Source organism: Ochotona princeps, chromosome 29 (assembly GCF_030435755.1).
Source record: "Ochotona princeps isolate mOchPri1 chromosome 29, mOchPri1.hap1, whole genome shotgun sequence".
Taxonomy (NCBI): Eukaryota; Metazoa; Chordata; class Mammalia; order Lagomorpha; family Ochotonidae; genus Ochotona; species Ochotona princeps.
The window spans coordinates 15572727-15598578 of NC_080860.1; the positions used below are offsets into that span (position 1 = coordinate 15572727).

At 52.0% G+C, this 25852-nt stretch overlaps 1 protein-coding gene across 4 annotated transcripts in view; it reads left to right on the forward strand.

Moving 5' to 3' along the window:
* The window catches only part of KREMEN1 (kringle containing transmembrane protein 1), an 80579-nt gene extending 57102 nt beyond the window's left edge, over window positions 1-23477 (forward strand). For 2 of the 4 annotated variants that reach the window (XM_058656679.1, XM_058656680.1), the window contains exons 9-10: window positions 941-1097; window positions 1246-4816. In XM_058656679.1, the coding sequence (XP_058512662.1) occupies window positions 941-1097; window positions 1246-1431 (343 nt within the window). In that variant the 3' untranslated portion in view covers window positions 1432-4816. Of the gene's footprint in view, window positions 1-940; window positions 4817-4962; window positions 5021-22996; window positions 23245-23451 lie in introns of those variants that run through there. The other 2 variants (XM_058656681.1, XM_058656682.1) reach the window with 2 other exon arrangements.
* The last annotated feature ends 2375 nt before the right edge of the window (window positions 23478-25852 follow it).

A 25852-nucleotide genomic window follows, 5' to 3' on the forward strand; every position in this document is an offset into this window, starting at 1 on the left:
CTTGGATCTATACCACCCTCTTAGGAGAGCTGGATGGAATTCCAGGCCCTGATTTTGGCCTGGTCCAGCCCCAGCTGTTGTGCGCTCATTTGGGGAATGAACCAATGGATGGAAGATCTCTTTCTGCCTTTCCAAGTAAAAAGAAAATAAATAAGTAAATAATGTTTTTTTAGAAAATGGCAGAATATTTGCAAATAATATAAGCACATCCTCCCGATAATTTCTTAGAAATCCAAAAACGTTGTCCATGCCATGTAAATAGTTGCTGTGCTAAGATTGTTAGAGAATAGCGATAAGGAGAGAGTTTGTATGTCTGGTACAAAGGCGCTTGAGGCTGCTTAATCTGTAGGAGTAGAAGCCATGTAGACGGAGGGCCGATGGCGTTTCTGCATTCTAACCAGTCACAGTGCACCTGTCCTTGGGCAAAGTCCCATCTGCATGTTCCCCACAGCAGCAAGCAAGCAGGATGCATCCCGTGAGGCCCAACCCCTCACAACAGGCAGAGCTCCCCTCTGACATTAGGCCCAAGCCCAGGGATGGGCAGCAGCTAAAGGGGAGGGTCCGTATTTCAAGCAGGGAAGTTTTGCTTTTCCCTGGTTTAGCTAGGTGGTCTTGCAGGATAATGGCATTTTGTAGAAAAGTTTTCCTTATTTAAAAAAAAAAAGGGATTGGAAAATTCATTATCTCTCAGACCAACATGAGAATGTTCTATGTTGTTCTGAGACAGAAGCTGCCCAGTTACACTCTTGCCCTCTGGCCTTGGCTGCCCACAGGCCACCTCACACACAACAGTCCTTGGACCCCTTAGGGTGCCTGCTGGGGCCTTCCCAACCCAGTGCCCCCTGACCATCCCATCTCAGGTACAAGAGTCTCACAGGTGATGGGTTATTTCACATGCTTTGTCCTGATCTGTTTGGAAACATTATTTCTTGTTTTACAGATCCCATCGTGTTCCTGCTTCCGGGGACCTCAGGGATTGTCATCAGCCAGGGGCTTCCGGGGAAATCTGGAGCATTTTCTATAAGCCTTCCACTTCGATCTCCATCTTCAAGAAGAAGCTCAAGGGTCAAAGCCAGCAAGATGACCGCAACCCCCTTGTGAGTGACTGACCCCACCATGTCCAGGATACAAGGTCCCTCTTTGAGCTCAAGGCTGGTGGGGTCAATCTCCCCTGCGTGCCTCCGACCAACTCTCCCCTGCTGCTCTCCCCCCACGGCTCCCTCCGGCTGGGCTACCCTCCTACAGACTGGGAAGAAGCTGTGCTCCAGGGGCAGGCACAGCCTGAAGTCCTCCTGTTTCCCCAGCTACCCTGGAGCCTGGCCCTCCCCATGTCTCTCTGACCCAGCCATGGGGATGCCAGGACGGTGGGGCCAAGAAGATGGAGACGCTGGAGGCCAGCCTTGGGCTCAGACACATTCTGGGTACCTGTAGGGTGGTGGATAGGTCAGCATATGTCAAGTTCTTCTTGATTCTCTGTTTGGGCCACATACAGATCAGTTCGTCCTGGTCATCATGGTTTAGAATGGGACTGTCCTAGGAGAATTCTCAGGTTCTTTTGAGGGCTGGGCTGTCTGGTCCTGTACAAGCATGGACACCTGGGCGTTAGCACCCACAAAAGGTGAAGAGAGCCAGGGCTTCCTGCTGTGCTTGGTACTTTACTCTCTGGGTGCTGGGTGGGAATGGGCATCCCCCAACCTGGGAAGGCCTGAGAATAGGGTCTCACCTTTCCTGTTCATGTCAAACCCAACACCTTTAACACAGGCTTCTTTCCAGTGCTACTTGGTGTGGCTCAGCTCCAGGGATGGTCAGGATGGTCATGTAAAACATGGAGCAGTCCTTGCCAGGAGCCTTTAGGGGTACTCTGTACCTACAGGTTGGATTGGGTTTTCATGGCCTCCCCTACAGTAGGTACAGCCCGAGTCTCTCCACATTCTCTCAGCCAACTCTTAGTTCAGAACAGGGAGGGATAAACATTATGACGCAGCCCCTGGGCAGCACTGTGTGAGACATGGGGCCTACCACCCCCTCTTAGGGCGCCTCCCATTTACAAAAAAAGAAAGATGAAAAACACCAAGACTGGTGCTCTGCACTAAGCGGGCAGTGAATAGGGTTAGGAATGGCTCACTGAGGGGGCCGAGGGGGTTCCTTGGCCACAGCTCACGCCACCACATCCCACACACAAGGAGGGGAACAGCAGGCTGGTGTGTGGAAGGGAGGCCTTAGGAACTGGAGGTCATGCCAAGATCGGCCCTAAGATTGAGAGCTCCAGCTGCCTGGCGCGGCTGTGAGAGGGAGTGCCATCTGTAACGTGCAAGTCCCCACCTTCCGGAAGCAGGCTTGTCAACAGCAGCTGGGGAGGGCAGCCTGGGCCTCTGCGGGCCAGGCCCAGGCCTTTATCTGAGCGAGGTTTTCCCACAGGCACTTGGACCTTGGTGCTTGTTGTGCCTTTGGCCTCTTGCCCCATTGTGTCCCCTCCCCCTTCTTCCCCACACACACACTCTCGGGAGCACCCTGCTTGCTTCCCCCAGGTCCGTAAAGCACTGCCTACTGCAGCTCCTCCTGGATTCTGCCCTTCTCCCCAGTCTGTGCCCAGGTGCTCCTAAGAGGACAGAGGCTGGTGTGGGGGCAGCCAGGAAGTGTCTGCAGGGAGAGGTGACACTCAGTCACCCAAGTCCAAGCGGGCGAGGGGCATTTACAGAAGGGAAGCGGGAAGCATGTCTGTGGGGGCGGGGCGCCGTCCTGTTGGGAATGAGGAGCAGCATGCAGGACTGTCTCCCAGCTTTGATCTGGAGCAGCTGGCAGCTGAACCCGTCACACACAAGGGCTGCGGAAGCAGACAGACATGTGCAGTCTCCCCCCCGCCCCAGCCGGTCGTGGCTTCTGGGGAATTTCCCCTCAAAGGCTAGCGTCAGGTGTGCATTCACCCAGGACCAGGCGCCGGGAACAGATGCCTGCGCAGCACAGTGGGTGTGGGTGTCTGGCAGTCAGCCCTGGGAGGGGGCCTGCCTGGCCGCAGAGCAGTTGTTCAGCCACCCTGGCCAATGCCAGTCCCTGGCCTTGGGGCTCCAGGCCCACACCCCAAGCTGTACGTTGTCTGACGAGCAACTGGAGCACACCTTTCTCACAGAGCCCAAGAAGGGCTAGTGATGTCCCTCGCAACCCAGGGCCTTCCCCAGGCCCGGCCCGCCCAGCATCTCTGGAATCGACTTCCAATCCAGGAAGCAGCCCCAAGAAACCCAAGCCTGCCTCAGGACAGCACAGGAAGACGGAGGCCATCCATTGTCCTTCCCATAAAACATCACTGCAGCCACAGTCTACCCTCAGGGCCTGTCAGTAATAATAACCCGCAAAGGGCCTCCAGTGACCAAGGACACCTGACAAGAGATGACATATGCTGTAAGGAGAAAGCATTTGATCTTGTAGGACACACCTTTAAAAGAGAAAAAATGGTTGAAAGTCACTGGAAAAGAGCCAAGTCCAGATGAACACAAAGTAGGCAGCTGCCCAAGGCAGGCAGGAGGAGCTCAGAGCTCCTTGCTCAAAGCCTGGCCTTGGGTGACAGCTGGCACCCAGGCTCTGCCTCCTGACATGCATGTCCGCAGAAGGACACTCATCAGCCCATCTTGTCACCCCCATCCAAGCTGGCTGTCCCTGGGGACCAGCTCCCTGTCTCTGACTGCATCTCACAGTACCCTGTGGTCGCCCCTCCTGGTCCAGCAGTTTGCAAAGCAGAGAACGAACAAGAGTGAGGCCTCTTCTGGGTATGGGTGAGGTCACTGGACTGTTCCAACTCCTCAGTGTGGGTTTTGGCTCAGGACTCCCAACCAGCTAGAAGCCTACAGGGATCAAAGCACTAGCAAGTACAGCTGTCCCAGCCCTTGGACTTACCCCCTGCATGGCTTCTACGTGGGCACCTTCCCACCCTTCACCATCAGCCCACACTCACTTCTGCCTGACCAGCCCCAGGATCTGCCTGCAGCCCTGCCATGCTGACCTAACACCTCGAGGCTCCTGGGCTGTTGTCCACCTGTGTGCAGCCTTGGTACCACACGCACTTAGCCTTCACCAGCACTTACAGTGGGTGGCCTCACGGATGTCCCACTCCAGGTCTTCACTACTTTCCCAGCCCAGGGCACCTGGTCTCCAATCTCCCCCGTTTGGTGTTTGGTACTTGCTTTTTGTTTTGTTATTACCTTGGGAATGTGTAACTTTTTGGTTGTCTCCTCTGGTGTCTTTGTTTACCTTCCCGCTGTTCTACCTCTTGGCCAGGCCTCTCAGCTCAGCTGCCCTGACGTGGGGTGTTTCTCATACCTTCCAGCCACAGCTTACTTCCCTCAGGCTGACTGGCACAGGGAGTAAAGGGGCTTCACCCGCTGCCTGTGGGCCTGTCTCCCAGGCAGAGGTGCATGTGGCGGACGGTCAGAGGTCAGGCCCCATCCCCAACCCCAGCTTCAGGATGGAAGTATCTAGAAGCCTGGGCCAGAGGTGCCTTTGTTGCCTGGGCCGGGAGCATCAAGACCTGCCCCACATCCACCATTGTGCCTCTCAGCAGGGGATTTTGACTTTGGATGACAAGGCTTTATTTGTAAATACGCTCTTAATTACACAACTTTGAGAATAAAATAGAAACATCATGTATTTTAAAATATAAGATGAAGTGTGATGCACTGTATACAATTTAATATATATTTTTTAGGATTTTGTTATTTAAGAAAAAAATGGAATGTAACGGTACTTAACTTTTACAAAAGAAAGAAAAAAATGTTATTTTTACTGTCTGGAGGAAATAAATATTCTCATTGTTGTAGACACCACTGATGGGCCCTCAGCTGTCATCTGTATTGGCTGTGCCACCCAGAACAGAAGGGACACAAGGAAGGCAGCGGGTGCGTGGTGGGATGCTGAACTCCACACTCGCAGGCAGCACCGCTCACCCTCTGCTCACTTGCTCTTTCCTCATAGTGTTTCCAGACTTCCTCCCGCCTTATCCTGGTATTGACCCACAGTTGATCCTCAGCCGGTAAGATGTGAACCAGTCAGGATGCCAGATCAGCACAGGGCTGGGCAGAGACCAGGGGGAGGGCAGGACCAGGGTGGGGAGAGTGCAAGTTGCCAGTGGAGAAGATGTGGTTCCAACCAGGTTCCTGCTCAGTCCCTATGCCTCCCCACCTGTAGCAAGTGTTCGGATCCATTCCCCAGGAGGCTATAAAGAGGGACTGGGAGCTGCCGTACTGACTCCTGCCCAGCAGGATGGGTCTAACCTCTCAGAGCAACCAGTTCTTCCTTGCCATGTCTTTTCTTTCTTCCTTTCTCTCTTTCTTTCTTTCTTTCTTTCTTTCTTTCTTTCTTTCTTTCTTTCTTTCTTTCTTTCTTTCTTTGTCTTTCTTTCTTTCTTTCTCTTTCTTTCTTTTTATTACAAAGTCAGATACACAGAGAGGAGGAGAGACAGAGAGGAAGATCTTCCGTCCGATGATTCACTCCCCAAGTGAGCCGCAGCGGCCGGTGCTGCGCCAATCTGATGCCGGGAACCTGGAACCTCTTCCGGGTCTCCCACTCAGGTGCAGGGTTCCAAATCTTTGGGCCGTCCTCGACTGCTTTCCCAGGCCACAAGCAGGGAGCTGGATGGGAAGTGGAGCTGCCGGGATTAGAACCAGTACCCATATGGGATCCCGGCATGTTCAAGGCGAGGACTTTAGCCGCTAGGCCACGCTGCCGGGCCCGCCATGTCTTTTCTCCCCACGCTTCCCTTCCCAGCAATTAGAACAGAAGTTCCATGTGCCCTGGCACCCTCCTGCCCACTGTGTTCACATCTGCATAACCCTTGTTTTGCTGATGAGGAAACTGAGGCTCCAAAAGGCCTGGGTTAGTGGTGGGGGGCACAGCCCTGGAGACTTCCTGCGGGGATCCAGGATTCAGATTCCCCTGTTCATTAGCTGCAAGGCCAGTGAGGATAAAACAGGCTGCCTTTGACGGGTTTCAGCCGAAGCATGACATCAGATTCCCTGTTTAGAAGACGTTTCTCGCCGCATCCAGAAAAACAGACGACACGGGGGTAAGATCGAGGGCAAGGAGACCAGCCAAGAGGCGTGTGGACATGTCTGGCCAAGAGATGTGGTGGGTGTGTGGTGTCTGTGAGGAGGGGAAAGCTGACCAAAGCCACAGGTCAGGGCTGTGTGACCTTGGCTACATACCCCAGCCCTGTGTGTCTGCTTTCTGTCTAATGGGGGCAGTTACCACACGTGCTGTGATGATGTGAGGGGTTGTGTGCATCATTGCACTGCACCTTTTCTTCCAGAAGTTAGGGTAACAGAGGCATCCCCGGTGATGCTCAGGCACTGAGTCGGGTCCCTGGGTGGGAAGTGGGATAGGAACGTCCAAGGTGCCGAGGGTGAGAGAACGCCTGATGAGGTCATTTTGACCAAGTCTGGTGAGGTCTCCTCTGTGGAACATCAGGGCAGAATTGTCCAGCGGGTATTGTCCATGTGGCCTGATGCACACAGACCATGGAAACACATACAAAGATTATGTCCTCAGGAGTGTAATGCAATCCCAACAAGTTGCCAAGCACAGTGGCCGGGGGCCCTGAGGTGGACAAGGAGGTGCCTGGGCAGGACAAGGCCCCATCCCAAGAAACCAAGGAGCCCAACCAGCAAAGCATCTACCTTGGCTGGCTCAAGCACATGCAGAGGATTGGCCTGTTGTCATGCTGGCCCCAGACTTCGCTGGTTCAGGCACATGCAGACTGCTGGTGTTGGAGTCACGAGCCCAAGTTCTCAGGCAATGACTCACTGAATGAAGTCTCCCTGGTTGAAGCAATCTGTGCCGAGGCATGGTGGGAATTGGGGAGTGGCTCTCAAAGGAGTACAGGCCAGTCCTGCTAGAGTGGGTCACCAACCCTGGGAATCCCTGCTTGCTTAGTCAAACTGCAGGTTCCTAGGCCCCATCAAACCAGAATTCTTGAGAAACTAATGGGGCCATCACTTATTTCTAAAAGGCAGAGAGAAAGAGATGCCTTCCATCCACTGGTTGATTTTCCAAGTTCCTGCAATAACCAGGACTAGGCCAGGCTTGAGCCAAGAGTCTAGAACCCCATACTGATATCCCACGTGGGTGGCAGGGGCTCATGTACATGGGCCATCATCCAATGTCTTCCAGGCACATTAGCAAGGAGTTGGATTGGAAGCAGAACCGCCAGGACTCAAACCAACACGTCCCATGGGGTGCAGCACCAACACAACACCAGCCACCTTTTTAAACTTAGAAAGGCAGAGAGAGAGATTGTTCATCCCCTGGTTCACTCCCCAAATGCCTGCAACAGCCTGCTGGAAGTCCAAAGCCAGTCCAAGTCTTCTGCAGCATGGCAGGGAACCGGAGTCCTTGAGTCATCCTCCTCACTGCCTCCCAGGGTGTGCATCAACAGGAAACTAAAGTCCAGATCCGAGCTGGGATCCAAACTTGAGATGTGAGGGTCCTGACCAGCCCCCTCCTGGATGCTTCTGATGCTTACTACAGCCTAAGCAATGGGGCCATAGGCACCCGTTCCCTAAACCTCCACACAGAATGCTGTGAGTCCCAGTGGCAATGTGTGATCCGACTTCAAAGACCGGTTTCTTCTCAGAGATTGATTGTGGGGTAGAAAGGCGGGGAGCACAACAGTTATTCCAGAAGCTTCTCTTACCTTGACCTGAAACTTGTGCCGTGCTCTTGGCCACTGTCCCCCCTCCTTGGCCCACCTCCATCCTGGACAGAGCCATGACCACTGTCCTAGGACAGAGCCTGAAAGGCTAGTTTCCCTTGAATGTTTATCTTCTCTGTGCTGTCCTTTTCTTTCCCAGAAGCTCCTTCCTTCCACGAAGGAAAATATTTTTGATGGCAGGAAGCAGCTGGTGGAAAACAAATAGGGTGGCTTTGCTGGTAAGTTCTTAGAGTCACACTGGGTGGCAAGAGAAAAAAAAATCGTAAGTGCATGGCAGCCAGAGCATGCAACTATCCTGCCTAAAACCCGGCCTTGGGCTGTGGGACAGTGGGGTGTGCCTGGAAGAGATCCTCTCCTCAAACTCATCTGAGTGGACCTTGGACCACTGGCCATGACCTTGCACTGTCAGACCCGCACCCCCTGTGAGCCAGTGGCAGACACTCGGAGGCTCTTCTTCCCGGGGAATGGGAGACGGGCTGGACAAAAGTGACCTTGTCTCCAAGCCTGGAAGTCACGTGACCATCTCTTCCCCCACTGGGCTGTGCGTGCCTGAAACTGTCGTCCATCTCCGTGTCCCAGAGAACTGGAAAGCTTTTGTTCCCGGGCAGCGGAGCTAGGTCCCTGTGGGGGATTGTTTGTGCTCAACTCAAAGGGACCCTTTGGGGGTAAATATTTCAGTCCTCAAAAAAGCAGCAACATTTGCTTGTAGCTGGAAGTCATCATTTCTGGTCTCCAGCTGTTGTCTGGAGCCAGCAGGCCCCTGCTGAGTGGGCCCACCCCCAGCAGTGGAGAGCAAGGAGGGCAGTGTCAGGCTGGGCTGGACGGGGACCTGCCTACGTCCAAGAGGCCTATCTCCAAGACAGTCAAACCTCAGAGACACAAGGACTGGGCCGGGCCAAAGCCAGGAGCCAGGAGCTTCTTCAGGGTCTCCCACTTGGGTGCCGGAGCCCAACCACTTGCACCATCCTGCACCAGCCTTCCAGGTGCACTAGGAAGGAGCTAGTTTGGAAGCAGAGCACACAGAGCTTAAACCAGCACCCACATGAGATGTGGGCCTGTTAGGTCACAACACCCACCCCAGGACTCTGGATTTTTTTTCTTCTATTTTATTTTTAATTTTACGATACAATTCCATAGACTGGGATTTCCCCTATCTCCTCCCCAAATTCCCTCCCCCTAGGTTTCCTCCGTATTACAATAGTGTAGTCCTTCATAAGCAGTCATAAATCCATCATTCTGCTATTTTAGTGTATCCTGACGTTGCGGTACAGACAATGGCAGACAGTCCAGCATCCTACTGTCAAGATATATCCAACAGTTTCATTGGGAGTCTATCTTTGATTTGGAAGTAGAGATGCATACTGCATTGTATCTTCACATCTGGCTATGATAGTCTCTTACATAGTTACTATGCATTCTCTTAAATGAAAAGCCATAAAACAAAATAACAGGCGTAGAGTTAAAAAAAAAAAAATGTGCAACACCATGGAGTTAAGTAATATGCTACTGAATAACCAGTGGCCACTGGATTTTTTTTTAAAGAGATTTATTTTATTTTTATTGGAAAGGTGGATATACAGAGGGGAGGAGAGACAGAGAGGAAGATCTTCCATCCAACGATTCGCTTCCCCAGTGGCCACAATGGCCGGAGCTGAGCCAATCCAAAGCTAGGAGCCTGAGCTTCTTCTGAATCTCCCACGTGGGTGCAGGGTCCCAAGGCTTTGGGCTGACCTCCACTGCTTTCCCAGGCCACAAACAGGGAGCTGGATGGGAAGTGGGGCTGTTGGGATTAGAACCAGCGCCCATATGGGATCCTAGCACATGCAAAGTGAGGACTTTAGCCACTAAGCTACTGCGCTGGGCCCTGGAATTTTAAGAATCCAATGGTGGGAGGATGTGGCAGGCAGGCAGGGGAGTGAGGGACAGATGCTGTTTTGCATATCTGTCGCATACACACGTTCATTGAACTTGCTTTAGTTGCTAGTACACAGTAAAACATCAAGAACTTTAGAGATCTTCAAACCCACATTTCAACAAATGCAGGGGCAGCTTTTTCTAGCCTGGGTAAGTAGAGCTTTAGAATCAGTAAGGATAATAATAATAGTAGTAGGAACAGCTTTTTTTTTTTAAAGATTTATTTTATTTTCACTACAAAGCTAGATATACTGAGAGGAGGAGAGAGAGAGAGGAAGTGGAGCTGCCGGGATTAGAACCAGCAGCCATATGGGATCAAGGCGAGGACCTTAGCCACCAGGCCACACCGCCAAGCCCTAGGAACAGCTTTTGTAATGCTTCTGCAGTACTCACTGTGTGCTGGGCACTGGAACAAGCACTTAGCAGACAAGGCTGAATTCATCCTTGCAACAACCCGCTCGGGAGACTGAGGCTCAGAGAAGCGGGTCCTACCAGTGGCGGGCAGAGCTAGGATTCATCCCAGATGAGCTGACTCTCAAAGCCAGGGCTCCCTACTGTTGTTGGGCTGCAGGCCCCTCCGTCCAGGCCAAGGGTGGCCCCCTGTCAGGGACAGCCCACGGGACCCGCAGGCAAGAAAGGCATCGAGCCTTGTCGCCTGTGCCATGGGCATAATCTGAACATCAACAGGAGGCGTTTCAGAGTAGCAGTCACAACAGCAGTAACTGGGTTCCTCTGACCAGCCACCAATTGTCCAGCACTCAGGCCAGGGGCTGGCAGGTGCTTTCTGTGAAAGGCTGAATGTGGGCTCTGCCAGCCTTGTGATTGCCCTTCACTGCTAAATTCTGCTGGCACTGCTTACTGTGCACCGTGCACTGGGGCTCTCCATGACCCCCTACTAAAGAATCCCAGAGCCTCCTAGGCAGCTCCATGGGGTAGGGAGGGAGCAGGAGGTGACGACCAGGGGACGCCAGGACCCCCGGGTTATTTGCCATAGACACTGTAAGTACATGGGCATGGCCGTGCTCCACTGAACCTTTCAGAGACCCCAAACCTTGCATTTAGCAGAACTTTCACATGCTATGAAAACCCGGCCTTCTGATTTCCCTCCCCCATGCTAACAATTCTAGAATGTGCTGCGAGAACGGGGTGTGGGGGGAACATGCCCCAGCTTCAGGCTAAGCCCTGCTCACACATGTTCTCATCCAGTCCTCATGACAAGCTGTGCAGATTCCACCTTGTTTTATACTCATTCAATGCCAGATGAGGGCAGTGAGGTTCAACGAGGTCCAGAGACTCGATTTGACCCCACCTCCCAACCTGTGTGTTTTCCTTCGAGACATGATGGGTAGGTTTCAGTCCTAGGAAGAGGAGAACGAGTGGTAAGAGAGACCCTAGTGCCAGGGCATTACCCCAGGATTCCTGGCAGCAGCCCTCACACCCCAGCTTCCCACAATCTTTGAAAGGCCTATCTGGTGGAGGCAGGGAGGTCCAGGCGAGGACATCTCAGCAGTACCTTATCTCTCTCTCTGAGTACCCAGGGAGCCAGCTCTTCTGGACCCAAAGGATCTGCTAGTTAAACTCACTTCCCTTCCCCACTGAGGGAGTAAGTCCCCCAGTCTCCTAGAAACTCATCTCTCCCCTCCCAATCCCAGGCCTGCTCTGCTTGCCCTGCCGCTTGATGCTTGACCTGGCCAAACATTTACCATCCAGACATCTTTGCGAAAGGGGACATGGAGCCTGCTGCCCTCACTCTCACTCCTCACCTTCCCAGCCATCTCTGGACTCCCCATTGGCAGCTTGGGCCCAAATATTGGAATTCTCTTCTGCCCCAAGAACATTCTCAGGGCCACACCTGTGTGTTACTTGGAGTGACAGGGCCTGGGAGCTGGGGCTGAGAAAGGCAGGATAGGGCACACACCCTTGACCAAGCAACCCAGCCTCGTGGAGAAAATCGCTGGTCTGCTCAACAGAGAAACAAGACTGGGCCCGGGGACCAATAGCCTAGCGGCTAAATCCTTGCCTTGAATGCACTGGGATCCCATATGGGTGCTGCTTCATATCCTGGCGGCCCCACTTCCCATCCAGCTCCCTGCTTGTGGCCTGGGAAAACAGTCAAGGACGGCCCAAAGCCTTGGGACCCTGCACCTACATGGGAGACCCAAAAGAAGCTCAGGCTCCTGGCTTCGGATCGGTGCAACTCTGGCTATTGCAGCTACTTGGGGACTGAACCAGCAGACGGAAGATCTTCCTCTCTGTCTCTCCTCCTCCCTGTATATCTGACTTTCCAATAAAAATAAATAAAGTAAAAAAAAAAACAAGACCACGAGCTCTAGACCCAGTGCAGACCCAGCTGTCCCTGGAACTCGGTGAAGACAATGTACCTTCTCAACCTCCATGCGCTCATCTGTGAAACAGGCCACCAGTCACTACTCACAGGACTTTTATGACGAGCAAATGAGATAAGGTGACACACACAGCCCAGTCACTGTCCAGGCGGAGCCTGGCTGAAGCCAGGAGCCAGGAACTCCATCTGGGTCTCCCACATGGGTGCCTTCACCACCACACCAAACACCAGCTACTTTACCACCAACTGCAGCCTAAGAACAGTGAGGTCTGGGGAGGACTCGGTGTGTCAGGAGCCTGGCCTTGTCACCCTAGCTGCGACAGGGGAGCGGGGTGTCACACACACACACACACACACACACACCAAGCACCCAGCATAGAAGGAGCCCATTCACATAACACTAAGCATCTAATGCACAAAGAGCATCATTCCTGGGGCCGGCACGGTGGTGTGGTGTGGTAGGTGAAGCCACTGTCGGCAGCATCAACCTCTCATCTGGGCTGCTCCACTTCCAATCCAGCTCTCTGCAAATGTGCCTGGGAAAAGCAGCGCAAGAGGGTCCAAGTATTTGGGCCTCTGCACTAGTATAGGAAGCTCACTCAGATGAAACCGCTGGCTCTTATCTGGTCCAGCCCTGGCCATTGTGGCCATGGAGAATGAAGCAATGGAGATGCCTGGCTCCGTTCCCTCTATGTAACTGTAACTTTGAAATGAATAGATGAAACTTTTAAAAAAATAATAATAAGTAAAAAGCCCAAGTTGGTTCCTTAAAGAAGTTGGTTTCTCCCTAAACATTCAGTATGTAAAGTGTCCACTGACCTCCCACTCCCAGGGACAGATCTTTTGGTTGAAAAAATGTCCTCTGCAGACGATTTCTGCATCAGTTGTTCCGGAAAAGGGAATAAATTCAATATCTGAGGTCGTATTTTCCTCCAGGCCTCCGGCCCAAGCCCTGCTGTCACGGACCCTCAGGTCCCAGACCACAGTGCCGCCGTGTGGTATGACTGGCGATCTGCAGAACAAAGCTGGCTCTGAACAGCTTTGGTCTGTCTGCAGGTACCACCTGCTTTAAGGTCTTGGACACCCCCTGGAGCTCCAAGCTCCAAACCTGATCATCAGTTTGAGGCTCTTTCCTGCCATTATACTCAAAAGCTCTCCAACTCGCTGCTTAGCCAGTGAGTGAGGCCCCAAGGCCCTGATTCCCCTTCTCCTCACAACATACACACATACACATGGGACCCATCCACAGAAAAGCATGTTCAGACATCTCCATGCTGTGAATATTGATATTGCCTTTCAAATGGATGTGGTACATCTGTCGAGGCCCCATAAGCATAGGTCAGGTAAAAGAACCAAGTCACAAAGCATGGGTTTGAAAGAAGGAAGAGAAGTTTCTATGGGTATGGGTGTGTATCCTGTCACAAGCCAGATGTTTCAAGGAGATCACTCTCTCTCTCCATGCTCATCTTCGCAACAGGGAGACAAAAAGCCAGGGGGGTGAGGGACACTCGGCTTTTACTTAATATGTCTTTATGTGCATTTGATCTTTAGCCATCAGGGATGAAAGGTAAAAGTTTTTTTTTTTTAAAGATTTATTTATTTTTATTACGAAGTCAGATATACAGAGAGGAGAGACAGAGAGGAAGATCTTCCGTCCGATGATTCACTCCCCAAGTGACCGCAACAGGCTGCGCCGATCCGAAGCCGGGAACCTGGAACCTCTTCCGGGTCTCCCACGGGGGTGCAGGGTCCCAAAGCTTTGGGCTGTCCTCGACTGCTTTCCCAGGCCACAAGCAGGGAGCTGGATGGGAAGTGGAACTGCCGGAATTAGAACTTGCACCCATATGGGATCCCAGCGTGTTCAAGGTGAGGACTTTAGCCACTAGGCCACGCCGCCAGGCCCAAAAGGTAAAAGTTTAAAAATAAAATCCACATTGATTTTTTTAAAAAAATGGGAGGGTGGGGTAGGGCGGAAGCACAAAAAGAACAGGGTAAATTTCTCTCACCATCCTACTGTTCAGGAAAAAAAAGACCAATAATTCTGAGGAACATCACTCCCCCTGCTTGGCTATGTCTCTGGGGGGCCCAGGAGTGGGAGGGAACCCTGCTGAAGTCTCCAGACAGGCCACCAGCTTAGACCCTGGCATTATCCCTGCTGCACCCTGAATCACCAACTGAGAGGCACCTGCCAGTGTGTGGGGAGGGACGTGTCTCCCAAAGGTGACTTCCCAGGGTGCTAGCAGAATGCTGGGCCATGGAGCCAAAAGGCCCTCCTTGTTAACTACAATAGAAACAACCAGAAGCCCTAGGAGCCACTTGAAGTACTCATGTTTATGCCTTTGGAAAAAGAAAGACTCTTACATGGGCAGATGGGCTTGGAGTCAGAAATTAACCCTCAGCCATCAGGGTGGTACAACTGATCGCCTGCCAGTGTGTTCCCTGCCAGCAGGTTGGGGGTCTAGAGGGCTGTGGGTGTGGGTTGTAGGCCAAGGGCTGGGAGCAGCCCAGCAGACATCAGGCCGTGACTCCTGGGGCACAGAGAGACACTCAAGAATGGCCGATATGGAGCTGGGAGGAGGCAGATTCAAGGCCCAACCCCTGGACTGCCCTGGGGGGCTCTGCACACTCCTGTGGGTCAGTACAGTTAGAGTCTCATTTTATAGAAATTGAAAACCGAGTCTCAGAGACAGAAAGTATTGTGTCCTGGCGGGAGAGAATTGCCCACATTGAAAAGTGACCCTGAGCCAAGACCCCCAGCCAATAAGCCTGGGTTTTGGTGACCTCAGGGTCACCCCTGTCTGATTGCATTTCCAAAGCTCCCGCCCTCTCCTTCCCCCGCCCCAATGGGTACCTCCCAGGCACAAAGCTCACAGGAGCAGGCCTGCAGGTGCCCACTGCAGGTCTTCCCTTCATGGAGCTGGAGAGTGCAGAGGACCTCTGGGACTGGAATCCCATCTGGAGAGGCCACGTTCAGGCTCTCACTGTGACTTTGCCAGTCTCATGACTGCAGTGAGGTGGGTGGCGAGACCCAGGCTGGATGTGACCCCTGGGCCAAGGGCAGGGCAGGCAGCACTGCCCTGTCTCTCATTGGGCGCCCATTGCTCTCATCTCACCACTGCAACCGCTTTGTGGCTTCAAGGTACCCTGTGTATCACCAACAGGCGGGTGGGAGGATGGGAGCACAAGGCAGAGGGTCTCAAGGAGACATTAGCCATTGTGTACATCATTGCCTCCACGTTCCATTGTAACAGGTCACATGGCTTCACCTGGGTGCACAGGCCCCTGGGAAAATGTCATCTTCCTGTGGGCAAGTGGGACCACCGATCATGTGGTTGGCAAGACCCCCGCGGGTGACAGTCAGTCAGGTAGTCCTGTGGGTGACACAGGGAGCTGTGTGGGCATGGGCAGGGCGCTGACTTGCGGTGGTACCCAGGTGTGGTCCAGATCTCCTGCTCCATCCAGCCGTGTACCCAGAGCAGTCCATCTTGGGTTGCTATCACAGTGTTCCTAGTATGTCAGGATTCATAATAATAATAATACAGGCTTCTTTGAAAGCTTCCTGGCTCCTTGAAGCCTTGCTGCCTCCTCCCTTCCATTGCCCTTCTCTTCTCACTTTAATCCAATGCTTCCCCTATCCTGCAAAAAGTGCAAAAGCAGAAAATAAGAAAAACGAGATCAAAATGCAGAAGGCAATTGACTGAGCACAGGGGCTCAGACACATCTGGCATCCTTGACGGCCTCCCTGGGGGCAGTCCTTAAACAAGGAGGGCCCGGCGCAGTGGCCTAGTGGCTTAAGTCGTCACCTTGAATGTGCCAGGATCCCATATGGGCATCAGTTCTAATCCTGGCAGCCCCACTTCCCATCTAGCTCCCTGCTTGTGGTCTGGGAAAGCAGTCGAGAATGGACCAAAGCCTTGGGACCCTGCACCATGTGTGAGACCCAGAAGAGCTCCTGGTTCCTGGCTTTGGATTGGCTCAGCTCCGGCCATTGCACTCACTTGGGGAGTGAACCATCGGACAGAAGATCTTCCTCTCTGTATATCCACCTTTCCAATAAAAATAAATAAATCTTTAAAAAAAAAAAAGTGGAATGGCCAGGACTCACACCTACGCCTCTGATATGGGATAACAGCATCATAAGCAGTGCCTTCACCCACTGTGCCTCGATGCCAGCCCCAGAAGCCTCACCTGTTACTACTTTGAACTTCTTGTGTGGGGTGCCTTGGCCTTCCTCCAGGTAGAATAACTTGCTGATCCAGAGAGACTAAAGTCTTTGAGATATCTTTGAGACATAGCATCAGAGTCCACACTACGTTGTTCTCGTGGTATCCCGTGAGCGCCAAGGTATGCCTGTTCAGTGGGAGAGGCGCCTGTACCAAGGCGTGAATGGTAGCGGGTGGGGATTGCTGGCAACTGTCAGGAAGAAGTAGCTCTGCATCCTAACCCTAGATGGCAAGTGAGGACTGACAGATGTTCACAGTTCACCTGCAGCTTCCCCAGGATCCAGCCGTTCAATTCCTGGACCTCTCTCCCTCCAAGAGCGGTGGGAATGTCCATCAACACAGAACTTTGACAAACATGGACGAATCTTAACGTAATGACATTGGATGAAAAGAAGCCAGCCCAGGCCCGGCACGGTCGCCTAGTAGCTAAAGTCCTTGCCTTGCAAATGCCTGCACATAGGATCCCATATGGGCACCAGTTCATGTCTCAGCTGCTCTGCATCCCATCCTTGCCTGTGGCCTGAGAAAGCAGCCGTTCCAAAAATAAATAAATAAATATTTAAAAAAAAATAGAAAGAAAGAAGTCAGCCCAAGAAGGAGTGCATGTGGTCGGAGTTCATGCCTGCAAAATTCTAGGAAACACAGAATAGTCTGTAGTAACAGGAAGCAGCTGAGTTTGGGAGCGAGGTGGATAGGGCCAGAGGGAACTTCTTGGGTTGCTGGACAGATGCACCATCATAACTTCAGAGATAGTTCCCCAGAATCCGAACATCCCACTGTGTGGCATGCCAGTTGCATCTCACGAAACCTATTTAAAATAGATGGGCTACAGGTTAGTGATTTTCCTGTATTAAAAGCAGGGAGGGGGCTGCGCAATTATTCAGTTGGCTAATCTGCCTACAAGTGCCAGGAGCCCAGTTTGTGTCCCAGCTGCTGCATTTCCCATCCAGATGCCTACTTATAGCCTGGGAAAGCAGTGGAGGATGATGTAAAGCCTTGGGACCCTGCACCTGTGTGAGAGACCTGGAAGAAGCTTGATTTAGATCCAGCACAGCTCCAGCCAATGCGGCCATTTGTGGAGTAAACCAGTGGACAAAAGCTCCTTTCTCTGTCTCTTCTTCTCTCTGTAAATCTGCATTTCCAATAAAAAATAAATTAAAAAAAAATTTTTAAGGCAGGGGGCAAGAATCAGAGTGCATGGTCTGGTCACCTGACCCAGAGCTCTGGCACTGCACTCAGAATGGCCCTTCTGGGGGTCCTGTCCGTGGCTGAAATTCTCCCAGGCATCACCCAGGCCCAGTGCCCATGAGCCCGCTGAAGGCATGAAGGAGACCTCCCTTTTGTCTGCTGATGGTGAAAAGGTGATAGTGTTGGTTAGTGTGGCACTGCCACAGTGAAACAGCAGTCAGGAAGGAAGTTCATGGGCATGGCCCTAGCCTTGGCCCAGAGGCTCAGGTACATGAAGCTCACAGGCATGGCCCTAGCCTTGGCCCAGAGGCTCAGGTACATGAAGCTCACAGGCATGGCCCTAGCCTTGGCCCAGAGGCTCAGGTACATGAAGCTCACAGGCATGGCCCTAGCCTTGTCGTGTCCACTAGGGTCCCTGTGAGTCCCTTTTACATCCCCTACTTCATTCCTTCACACTTTATTTCCTGACCACACTGCACAATCACACAATGATGTGTTTGTAGGTTGACCCAGGATGTCTTTATGGCTGGCCATGCCTGCCACTGTCTTCCCAACAGAGACCCTGAACTTGTGGAGTCAGAGTAGGCACTTGGTAAATGTGTATGGGACACAGGATAACATCCCCCTCCACACAGTCCAGAATGCCCAGACCAGGGAGCCACCTTGGAATCTCCTGGCTGTTACGATCTGTGTCACCCAGCGGGAAAAAATGCAGGAGCGCCATCAATTCAGACCCCACGGAGGAGACCCTCCCAGAGTAAGACCTTGAGACAATCCGGCCTTTTGTCAGGACTGTGGGAGTTTCACCGACGCGCCTAGAGGAGCCAGCCTGAAATCAGTCGCTTTTTTTTTTTTTTTTGGAAAGCATTAGCTTGAGGAATTAAGGATTCCGTTGGCATGCCCTGAATTTCTGGGCTCAGCAATTAATGCCTTCCAGATTAAAGGATTGTTGTGTTTCTGATACATTATTATGCGGAGTGGGCTCGCTGTGAATTCTAAAACTCCAACCCGAAGCCTCATTAACTGGGGCCCCTTTTATCCATGTGCAACTTCTACAAGAGTCCGACAGCTAGAAAGGGCGCCGACGCATCCAAAAACGTCCTGATCACACGCTAGGAGCTGCTCCCCCCTCCCAGGGGCCACAGGGCACCACAGGCAAGCCTAGCATGGACTGCAGGCTGCGCTCTCCCCCTCCAGCCTACACTGGAGACGGGGTCGAGGTTTAGGGTATATTGGTGCAGTCCCTGTTGACGCCAGTGGGTGGCCCACATCTGTCAGACCTCCAAGACCCCCTGCTTGGCTCTCATCTTGCCCTGTGGCCCCAATTCCCTGGACAGTGGCAATGTCCCCAGGGCCTCTCAGCCACCCCCACCCCTTCCACTTCTGGACTCCCAGTGAGGCTCCCTACACCCTGGGGAGCTGTAAGGCCGGAGTGAGTGGGTCACCTGAGGTGTGAACCTGACCCCACTGTGCCAAAGGCTCCATCCGCTGGGAGCACTCGCTGTGCAGGCCCAGGCTGGCCATTTCTCCCATGTCCATCAGGAGCCCGTCCTGTCCCCTCCTCTTCCTCCTGTTATGTTCCCTGAACCTCTGGGGTTTCTAAGGCTAAGTCCAGCCTGGAGGCATTGTTGATCAAATCAGAGAACAGCAGCCTTTGAGAGGAGGCTTACCAGACCCCATCAGATGCTGGCAGGTCCACTCAGAAATCAGCCAGTGTCCCTACTCCCCGTAGCGTTTCAGCAACTGTGGGAGATCATCCCTGGATCTCTGCCCGTTTGGCCGATGTGGAAGACACACAGCACACTGTGTCCCTAAGGGAACCCCCTGACTATGATTTCAGCTAACAGAGACCTCAACCTGTCCTGTTCACTGGTCATACAGGCGAGAGCAGTGGGCTGCATCCAGTCTGTCTTCTCTGTCCTTGGACAAGCTGTGCTGGGACTTCCTTGATAAGCAGGTATGCCCCATGTTTCCTGCCAGCCCACCTGGTGTACATGACCCACAGCCTACCTGCCAGCCGTGAGTGTTGTACATGACTCATGACATGATTGGAGGGTCTAGAGAGATAGACATGCCTTCTAGCCAATTACAATGCCGTTGTTGGATGGGAGGACTGTCGAGAGATGCTCCCCTGCCTTCTTCCCCTTTCTTAGTCTATATAAGCTTGTGCTTGCATTACAACAAACGGACATGCTTGACCAGACTGTCTCTGGTGGTTCTTGCTGCTGAAGAACACCGTCACCTCACTCCCTTGGTGGTTTCAGGGGCTGGTTGGCAGGAAAACCCCACGAGAAACGACTCCCCTATTTCAGGTCACACAGGTTCATGTATGTATGTACACAGCATGTGTGTGCACAGCTGCTGCTTCACCCCAGATGCCCAGAACCAGCACAGCCTAACCCAGGTTGGATCCCAAGCCAGGAGCCAGGGAACCCCTGCTGGGGATGTCACCCCTATGTCTAAGTATGGTGAGGTTAGGAGGTGGTGGGGCCTTTCAGAGCTGCCGGTCTAATAGGAACGGGAGCCCTCCCCCTCACTCTGGCAAACATTCCCACTGTTGTGATGCTGCCTTCTGCCATAAGGTCTGACCTGATGCCAGTGCTGTGCCCTTGAACTTGCAAAACCGTCCTCTTTTCCTTATAAAGTCCCCAGCCTTGGGTGCTTGATTAAAGTGACAGGAAACAGGTGCATGCACTACCATTCCCCACTACCCTCCCACAAAATGGGCTTCTCTGAGAATCTTGGGGTCTCCATCCAGAAACCTCTGGAACTCAACACAGATGCGGATCAGGACTGCGAGATCACCTGCACCCCAGCTCCCCCCAAAGAGGCATACTAGGGAGTCAGGTGGCCCCTCAGGCAGATCCTGGCCTTGGGGACTTGCTTCGCCCACTCATCCGGCAACCACCCAAGCAGAGGGCTGCTGAGTACTCCCAGCACAAAGCTCTCCACAGCACAAAGCAGTTAACAGTGTTTTTCTCACAACGAAGACCAATCCCAACACTTCACACCCATCACTTGTTTCCAGCAAAACATAAAACAACACGTGTTGGGGAGCCTGGGGAGCAGCTGGAAGCTGCCATGCCAGTGGGAGCATAAAAGGGTGCAGCTGCTTTAGAAAACAAAAAATTACACACAGAGGGGCGGCACTGTGGGACTGCAGGCTGTGCCACCACCTGCACCACCTGCCACACCAGCACCCCAAGCCAGGACTGAACACTGGTGTAAGTCCCAGTGGCTCCACTTCTGACCCAGCTTCTTGCTGATGCACCTGGGAAAGCAGCTGCTACCAATGTGGGAGACTTGGAAAAAGCTCCTGGCTCCAGGCTTCAGATTATCCCAACCCTGGATGTTGCTGTGATTTGGAGAGTGAACCAGCAGATAGAAGGTCTGTGTTGTATCTGTGTGCGTACTTCTCTTTGGAAATCTGTCTTTCAAATAAATCTTCATTTTTTTTAAAGATTTATTATTATTGGAAAGCTGGATATACAGAGAGGAGGAGAGACAGAGAGGAAGATCTTCCGTCCGATGATTCACTCCCCAAGTGAGCCACAACGGGCCGGTACGCACCGATCCGAAGCCGGGAACCTGGAACCTCTTCCGGGTCTCCCACACGGGTGCAGGGTCCCAAAGCTTTGGGCCGTCCTCGACTGCTTTTCCCAGGCCACAAGCAGGGAGCTGGATGGGAAGTGGAGCTGCCGGGATTGGAACCAGCGCCCATATGGGATCCTGGGGCGTTCAAGGCGAGGACTTTAGTCGCTAGGCCACGCGGCCGGGCCCAAATAAATCTTTATTTAAGAAAATGATTATAATGAGTATTGCAGGGCCTGGCACAGTAGTCTAGTAGCTAAACTCCTTGCCTTGCACATGCAGGGATAGTATATGGACGCCGGTTCTAATCCCCACTTCCCATCCAGCTCCCTACTTGTGGGACCCTGCACCTGCGAGCGAGACCTGGAAGAAAATCAGTGCTCCTGGCTTCGGATTGGCTCAGCTCAGGCCGTTATGGTCACTTGGGGAGTGACCCATTGGACTGAGTATCTTCCTCTCTGTCTCTCCTCCTATCTGTATATCTGACTTTGCATTGAAAACAAAATAAATAAAAATCTCCAAAAAATCAAATCCTAAATTCCGTTTCAATGTGTCTGTTCACACATGTGTACATGTGCATAGCAGCTTTATTAAGAGAATTCACACGCACAATTCACCCATCTAAAATTTGCAGATCAGTGGCTTCTAGTACATCAACTCTGAACGTTTCTGTCACCTGCAACAGAAAGCTGTGCTTGACAGCAGTCACTCCTTCCTCCCCTGACCTCCTGGTAGCCCTAGCACGCACGCATCTTGCTGCTGTCACTTGGGGTTGACTAACCCAGACAACTCCTGTAAATGCAATCTACCTTACTTCGCGCGGCTTTTAGTCTCTGACTTCTGTTACCTGGCATCGCAGAGTTGAGCCTGTCCGTAGCCTGTGCTGTCACTTCACTCCTGCTCGTGGCTGAATACTATTCCACTGCATGAATGCCCACTCATCTGAGGAGGGGCAGCTGGGCTGCTTCTACCCTTTGGCTTGTGGTGTACAAGGATGCTGTGAGCATGCATGCGCAAGTTTGTTTTGTGACCGTGATGTTTTTCTCTCTCTTAGATACATAATCTAGGAAGGGTGCTTGTTTTTTTTGTTTGTTTTTCTGTTTTTTGTTTGTTTGTTTGTTTTTGAGATGCTAGAGAGACAGAGACAGGGTGCCTGACTGGTGTCCCAGATGCCCGCAATGGCCATGCGTGGGCCAGGCTGAACTCAGGAACCTGGAAGTCAATCCAGGTTTTCCTGGTAGGCGACAGGAACGACTTGAGCCCTCACCATGACCTCCCAGAGCTGGGAATCGAACCCAGCCCCTCCAGGTGGGAGACTCAGGCGTCTTAACCAGCTTCATAAGCACAAGGCCAGTGCTCGTGAGTTTATTAGATTAGGAACATCTTATACGCTCAGTTATAGGAGTGCTACCCTAGAGATCATCCAAGTGACAACTTGGAAATGAGGAAATTGCTGGACACACCAGATATGACCACCAAGACAGCGTGCAGGCCTCAGGGTTTTTGGTGTTGTGGGTTAAGCTGCCACCGATGACACCACACTGGCATCCCATATGGACGGTGGTTCAAGTCGCGATGCAGCTCCCTGCTAATGCACCTGGGAAACCAGCAGAGGATACCCCTAGTGCCAGGGCCCCTGCACTCATGTGGGACAGTTGCAGGCAGGCACCTCGCTTTAACTTGGCCCAGCCCTGATTATTGTGACCATCTGGGGAAGTAGACCAGTGGATTGAAGATCTCTCTCTCTCTCTGTGTCTTTCTGTCTCTCCCTCTCTCTTGCTGTAACTCTGCCTTTCAAGCAAATAAAAGGAGAAAAAAGCAAGTGAACAGGTGTCTGGCCATGCAGATATCCCCTCTGCTTGTGTTCACCGTACACAGAGCCTGGCAGGGCCACCCTGCCCGTGGAAGCTGGCGCTTGGACTCCACTTGCAGCCCTCAGGAAAGAACCATTCCGTGCAGATGAGAAGCAAAGGTTGTAAACCCTGGGGTTTTTTTTCCTTCAATTTTTAAAAATATTTATTTCATTTATTGGAAAAACAGATCTACAGAGAGAAGGAGAGACAGAGAGAAGATCTTCCATCTGCTGGTACATTCCCGAGGGGCCACAATGGCTGGAGCTAAGCTGATCCAAAGCCAGGAGCTTCTTCTGGGTCTGCCACAAGGGTGCAGGATCCCGAGGCTTTGGGCTGTCCTCAACTGCCTTCCCAGGCCACAGGCAGAGAGCTGGATGGGAAGTGAAGCAGCCGGGACACAAACCAGCACCCATATGGTATTCTGGCATGTGCAACGTAAGGATTTAGTTACTAGGCTACTGTGCCAGGCCTGTAAGCCCTGTTTTGATAATACTGTTGTTAGAAATGTTTTACCACTAACAAGTTTCCAAGGAGTCACTGAGGGATTTCACTGATGAAAAAAAAAAAAAAGAGAGAATGACTTTAAGAAACAGCAATTTTTAAGAGGAGGACAGCCCAAAGGACTCTCTTACTCTTTTACAGTTTCTTCCAAGAACCAGCCAGAGGCTGAGCAAGCAGACGGCCCTCAGACCTGAGAGAAGGTCTGGCCCTCCCCACTCAAAGACAAAAGTAGCTTATGAGAAAAGCAGGTAAGGAAAAATATCAATGGATTCTGACTCTGAGGTCACTGCAAAAGGAAAAAGAAAAACACTGACAGTCTAAATCCTTCATGAGCATCAACAACGTCCATCTCTGAGTGTTTGCTGGCTTGCTAGTTAAAATTCATTCATTCATTCATTCATTCATTCTTTTGAAAAGCAGAAAGATGCTATCTGCTGGTTCAACTCTCCAGAGGCCCACAACAGCCAGGTCTGGGCCAAGCTAAAGCCTGGAGTCTGCAACCCAATTAGGATTTCCTAGGGAGGGACCAAAGCACTTGAGCTGTCACTTGCCGTTCCCAGGATGCACATAAGCGGGAAGCCATGATCGGAGTGGAACCAGGACTCAAACCCAGGCCCTCTAGGATGGGATATGGGCATCCCATGGCATGAAATACCTACCCCTGGGCCCAGCGCGATAGCGTAGCAGTTAAAGTCCTCACCTTGAACACACCGGGATCCCATATGGGTGCTGGTTCTAATCCCGGCGGCCCTGCTTCCCATTCAGTTCCCCGCTGGTGGCCTGGGAAAGCAGTCGAGGATGGCCCAAAGCCTTGGGACCCTGTACCCATGTGGGAGACTCAGAAGAAGCTATTGGCTCCTAGGTTCGGACTGGCTCAGCTCCGGCTGTTGCGGCCACTTGGGAAGTGAACCATTGGATGGAGATCTTCCTCACTCTTCCTCTCTATATGTCTGACTTTGCAATAAAAATAAATAAATCTTTAAGGAAAAAAAAAAGAAATACCTACCCCTACTGCTGCTTACACAGCCAGCTAAGCCTATAGCTTTTTGTATAATTTTACTATATGTTCATTTATTTAAAGGTTTATTTGTTCAGAAGGGAGAATTACAGGAAAGCACAGAGAGAGGTAGCCCTTTATCACTGGATCACTATTCCCCCCAACTCCTCGGCCATGAGAGCCTGAGCTAAGCCAGGCCGAAGCCAGGGTCCTGGACCTCCATCTGCATCTCCACGTCGCTGGGAGTTGTCCAAGCATTTGGGCCCTCCTCTGCTGCTTTCCAAGCTGCATCCAAGGAAACTGGGTCAGAAATGGAGAGGCTAGGACTTGGCCTGGGGTTCATAGGGGATGCCAGTATCACAGGCTATGACTGTGCCACAACACTGGCCCCTTAAATCTTTTTTAGTTTTTTTTTAATTAATTTATTTTATTTTTGTTGAATTACGGGCAGAGGGGGAGTCAGAGAAAGACATATCTTCCAACTACTGGTTCACGACCCAAAATGGCCACAATGGCCAAAGCTGAACTCCTGGCTCTGAAGTCAGGAACCAAGAGTTTCTTTCCAGTCTCCTACGGAGCCACCCTCTGCAGCTTTCCTGGGCCTTAAACAGGGAGTTGGATCAGAAACGGATCAGCTGGGACATAAACCAGCACCCATATGGGATACCAGTGCCACACAGCCTGAGGCTTAACCTACTACACTGCTATGTGGTCCCCAATCCTGTTTCCCTTTCTGTTCCTGAAAGGAGTGATTAGGAGCTGGCATCTGGTGAGGTACAAGAGTAAGGCACCACTTCATAGCAGAGATTGCTAACTGCAGACAAAGTACTCAGGGGAAGCCAAACAACAGAAATAAGTAAGTAAATAAGTAAATAAATAAATAAATAAATAAATAAATAAATAAATAAATAAGAGAGTAAATGAACAAATGATCCCAGGTAGCCTTCCCTAACAACAATATCACCCTCCTCACTACAATATCCATCCTAGAAAAGAATTTTGAATTTCCCCATGGGTTGGCTTTGTCTTTGCTCAGGAGAATGGCTGGTGACAGCATTTCAGGCACAGTTAATAGCCAAGGGCCTCAGGGACAGCCCATGTTCTGCACCAGTATTCTCATTGATGTGGGCTGGCCCTCACCTCTGGTTCTGGCCTCATATTCCTACTCTGTACACAAAATGTGTTTAAAAGACTCAGTCCCCAGGGCTAGTGCAGTGGAATAATAGATTAAGCCTTGGGGGTGTCCCATATGCAGGAGTTTGGGGGTTACCAAGGAAAGGACTGGTAAAACTGGGGGTGGGGGGAACAGCACCTGGGTCTGTGCTCTGCAGTGACCCCTGCCAGATCCGCGTACCCTCTGGAAGTTCCGGTCGCCACTGCAGGGTCGCCACTGCAGGGGCGTCCAGCAGGAGGGCTTGGAGTTTGCCTCACTGGGAACATGAGGTGGACAATCGATGTGTGTTCCTAAGCCAGCGGTCACCCAACATCACCCTCACAGCCCTACAAGGCCACTCCCAGCTATGCAGGGTTTAAGTGAGAGGGAAT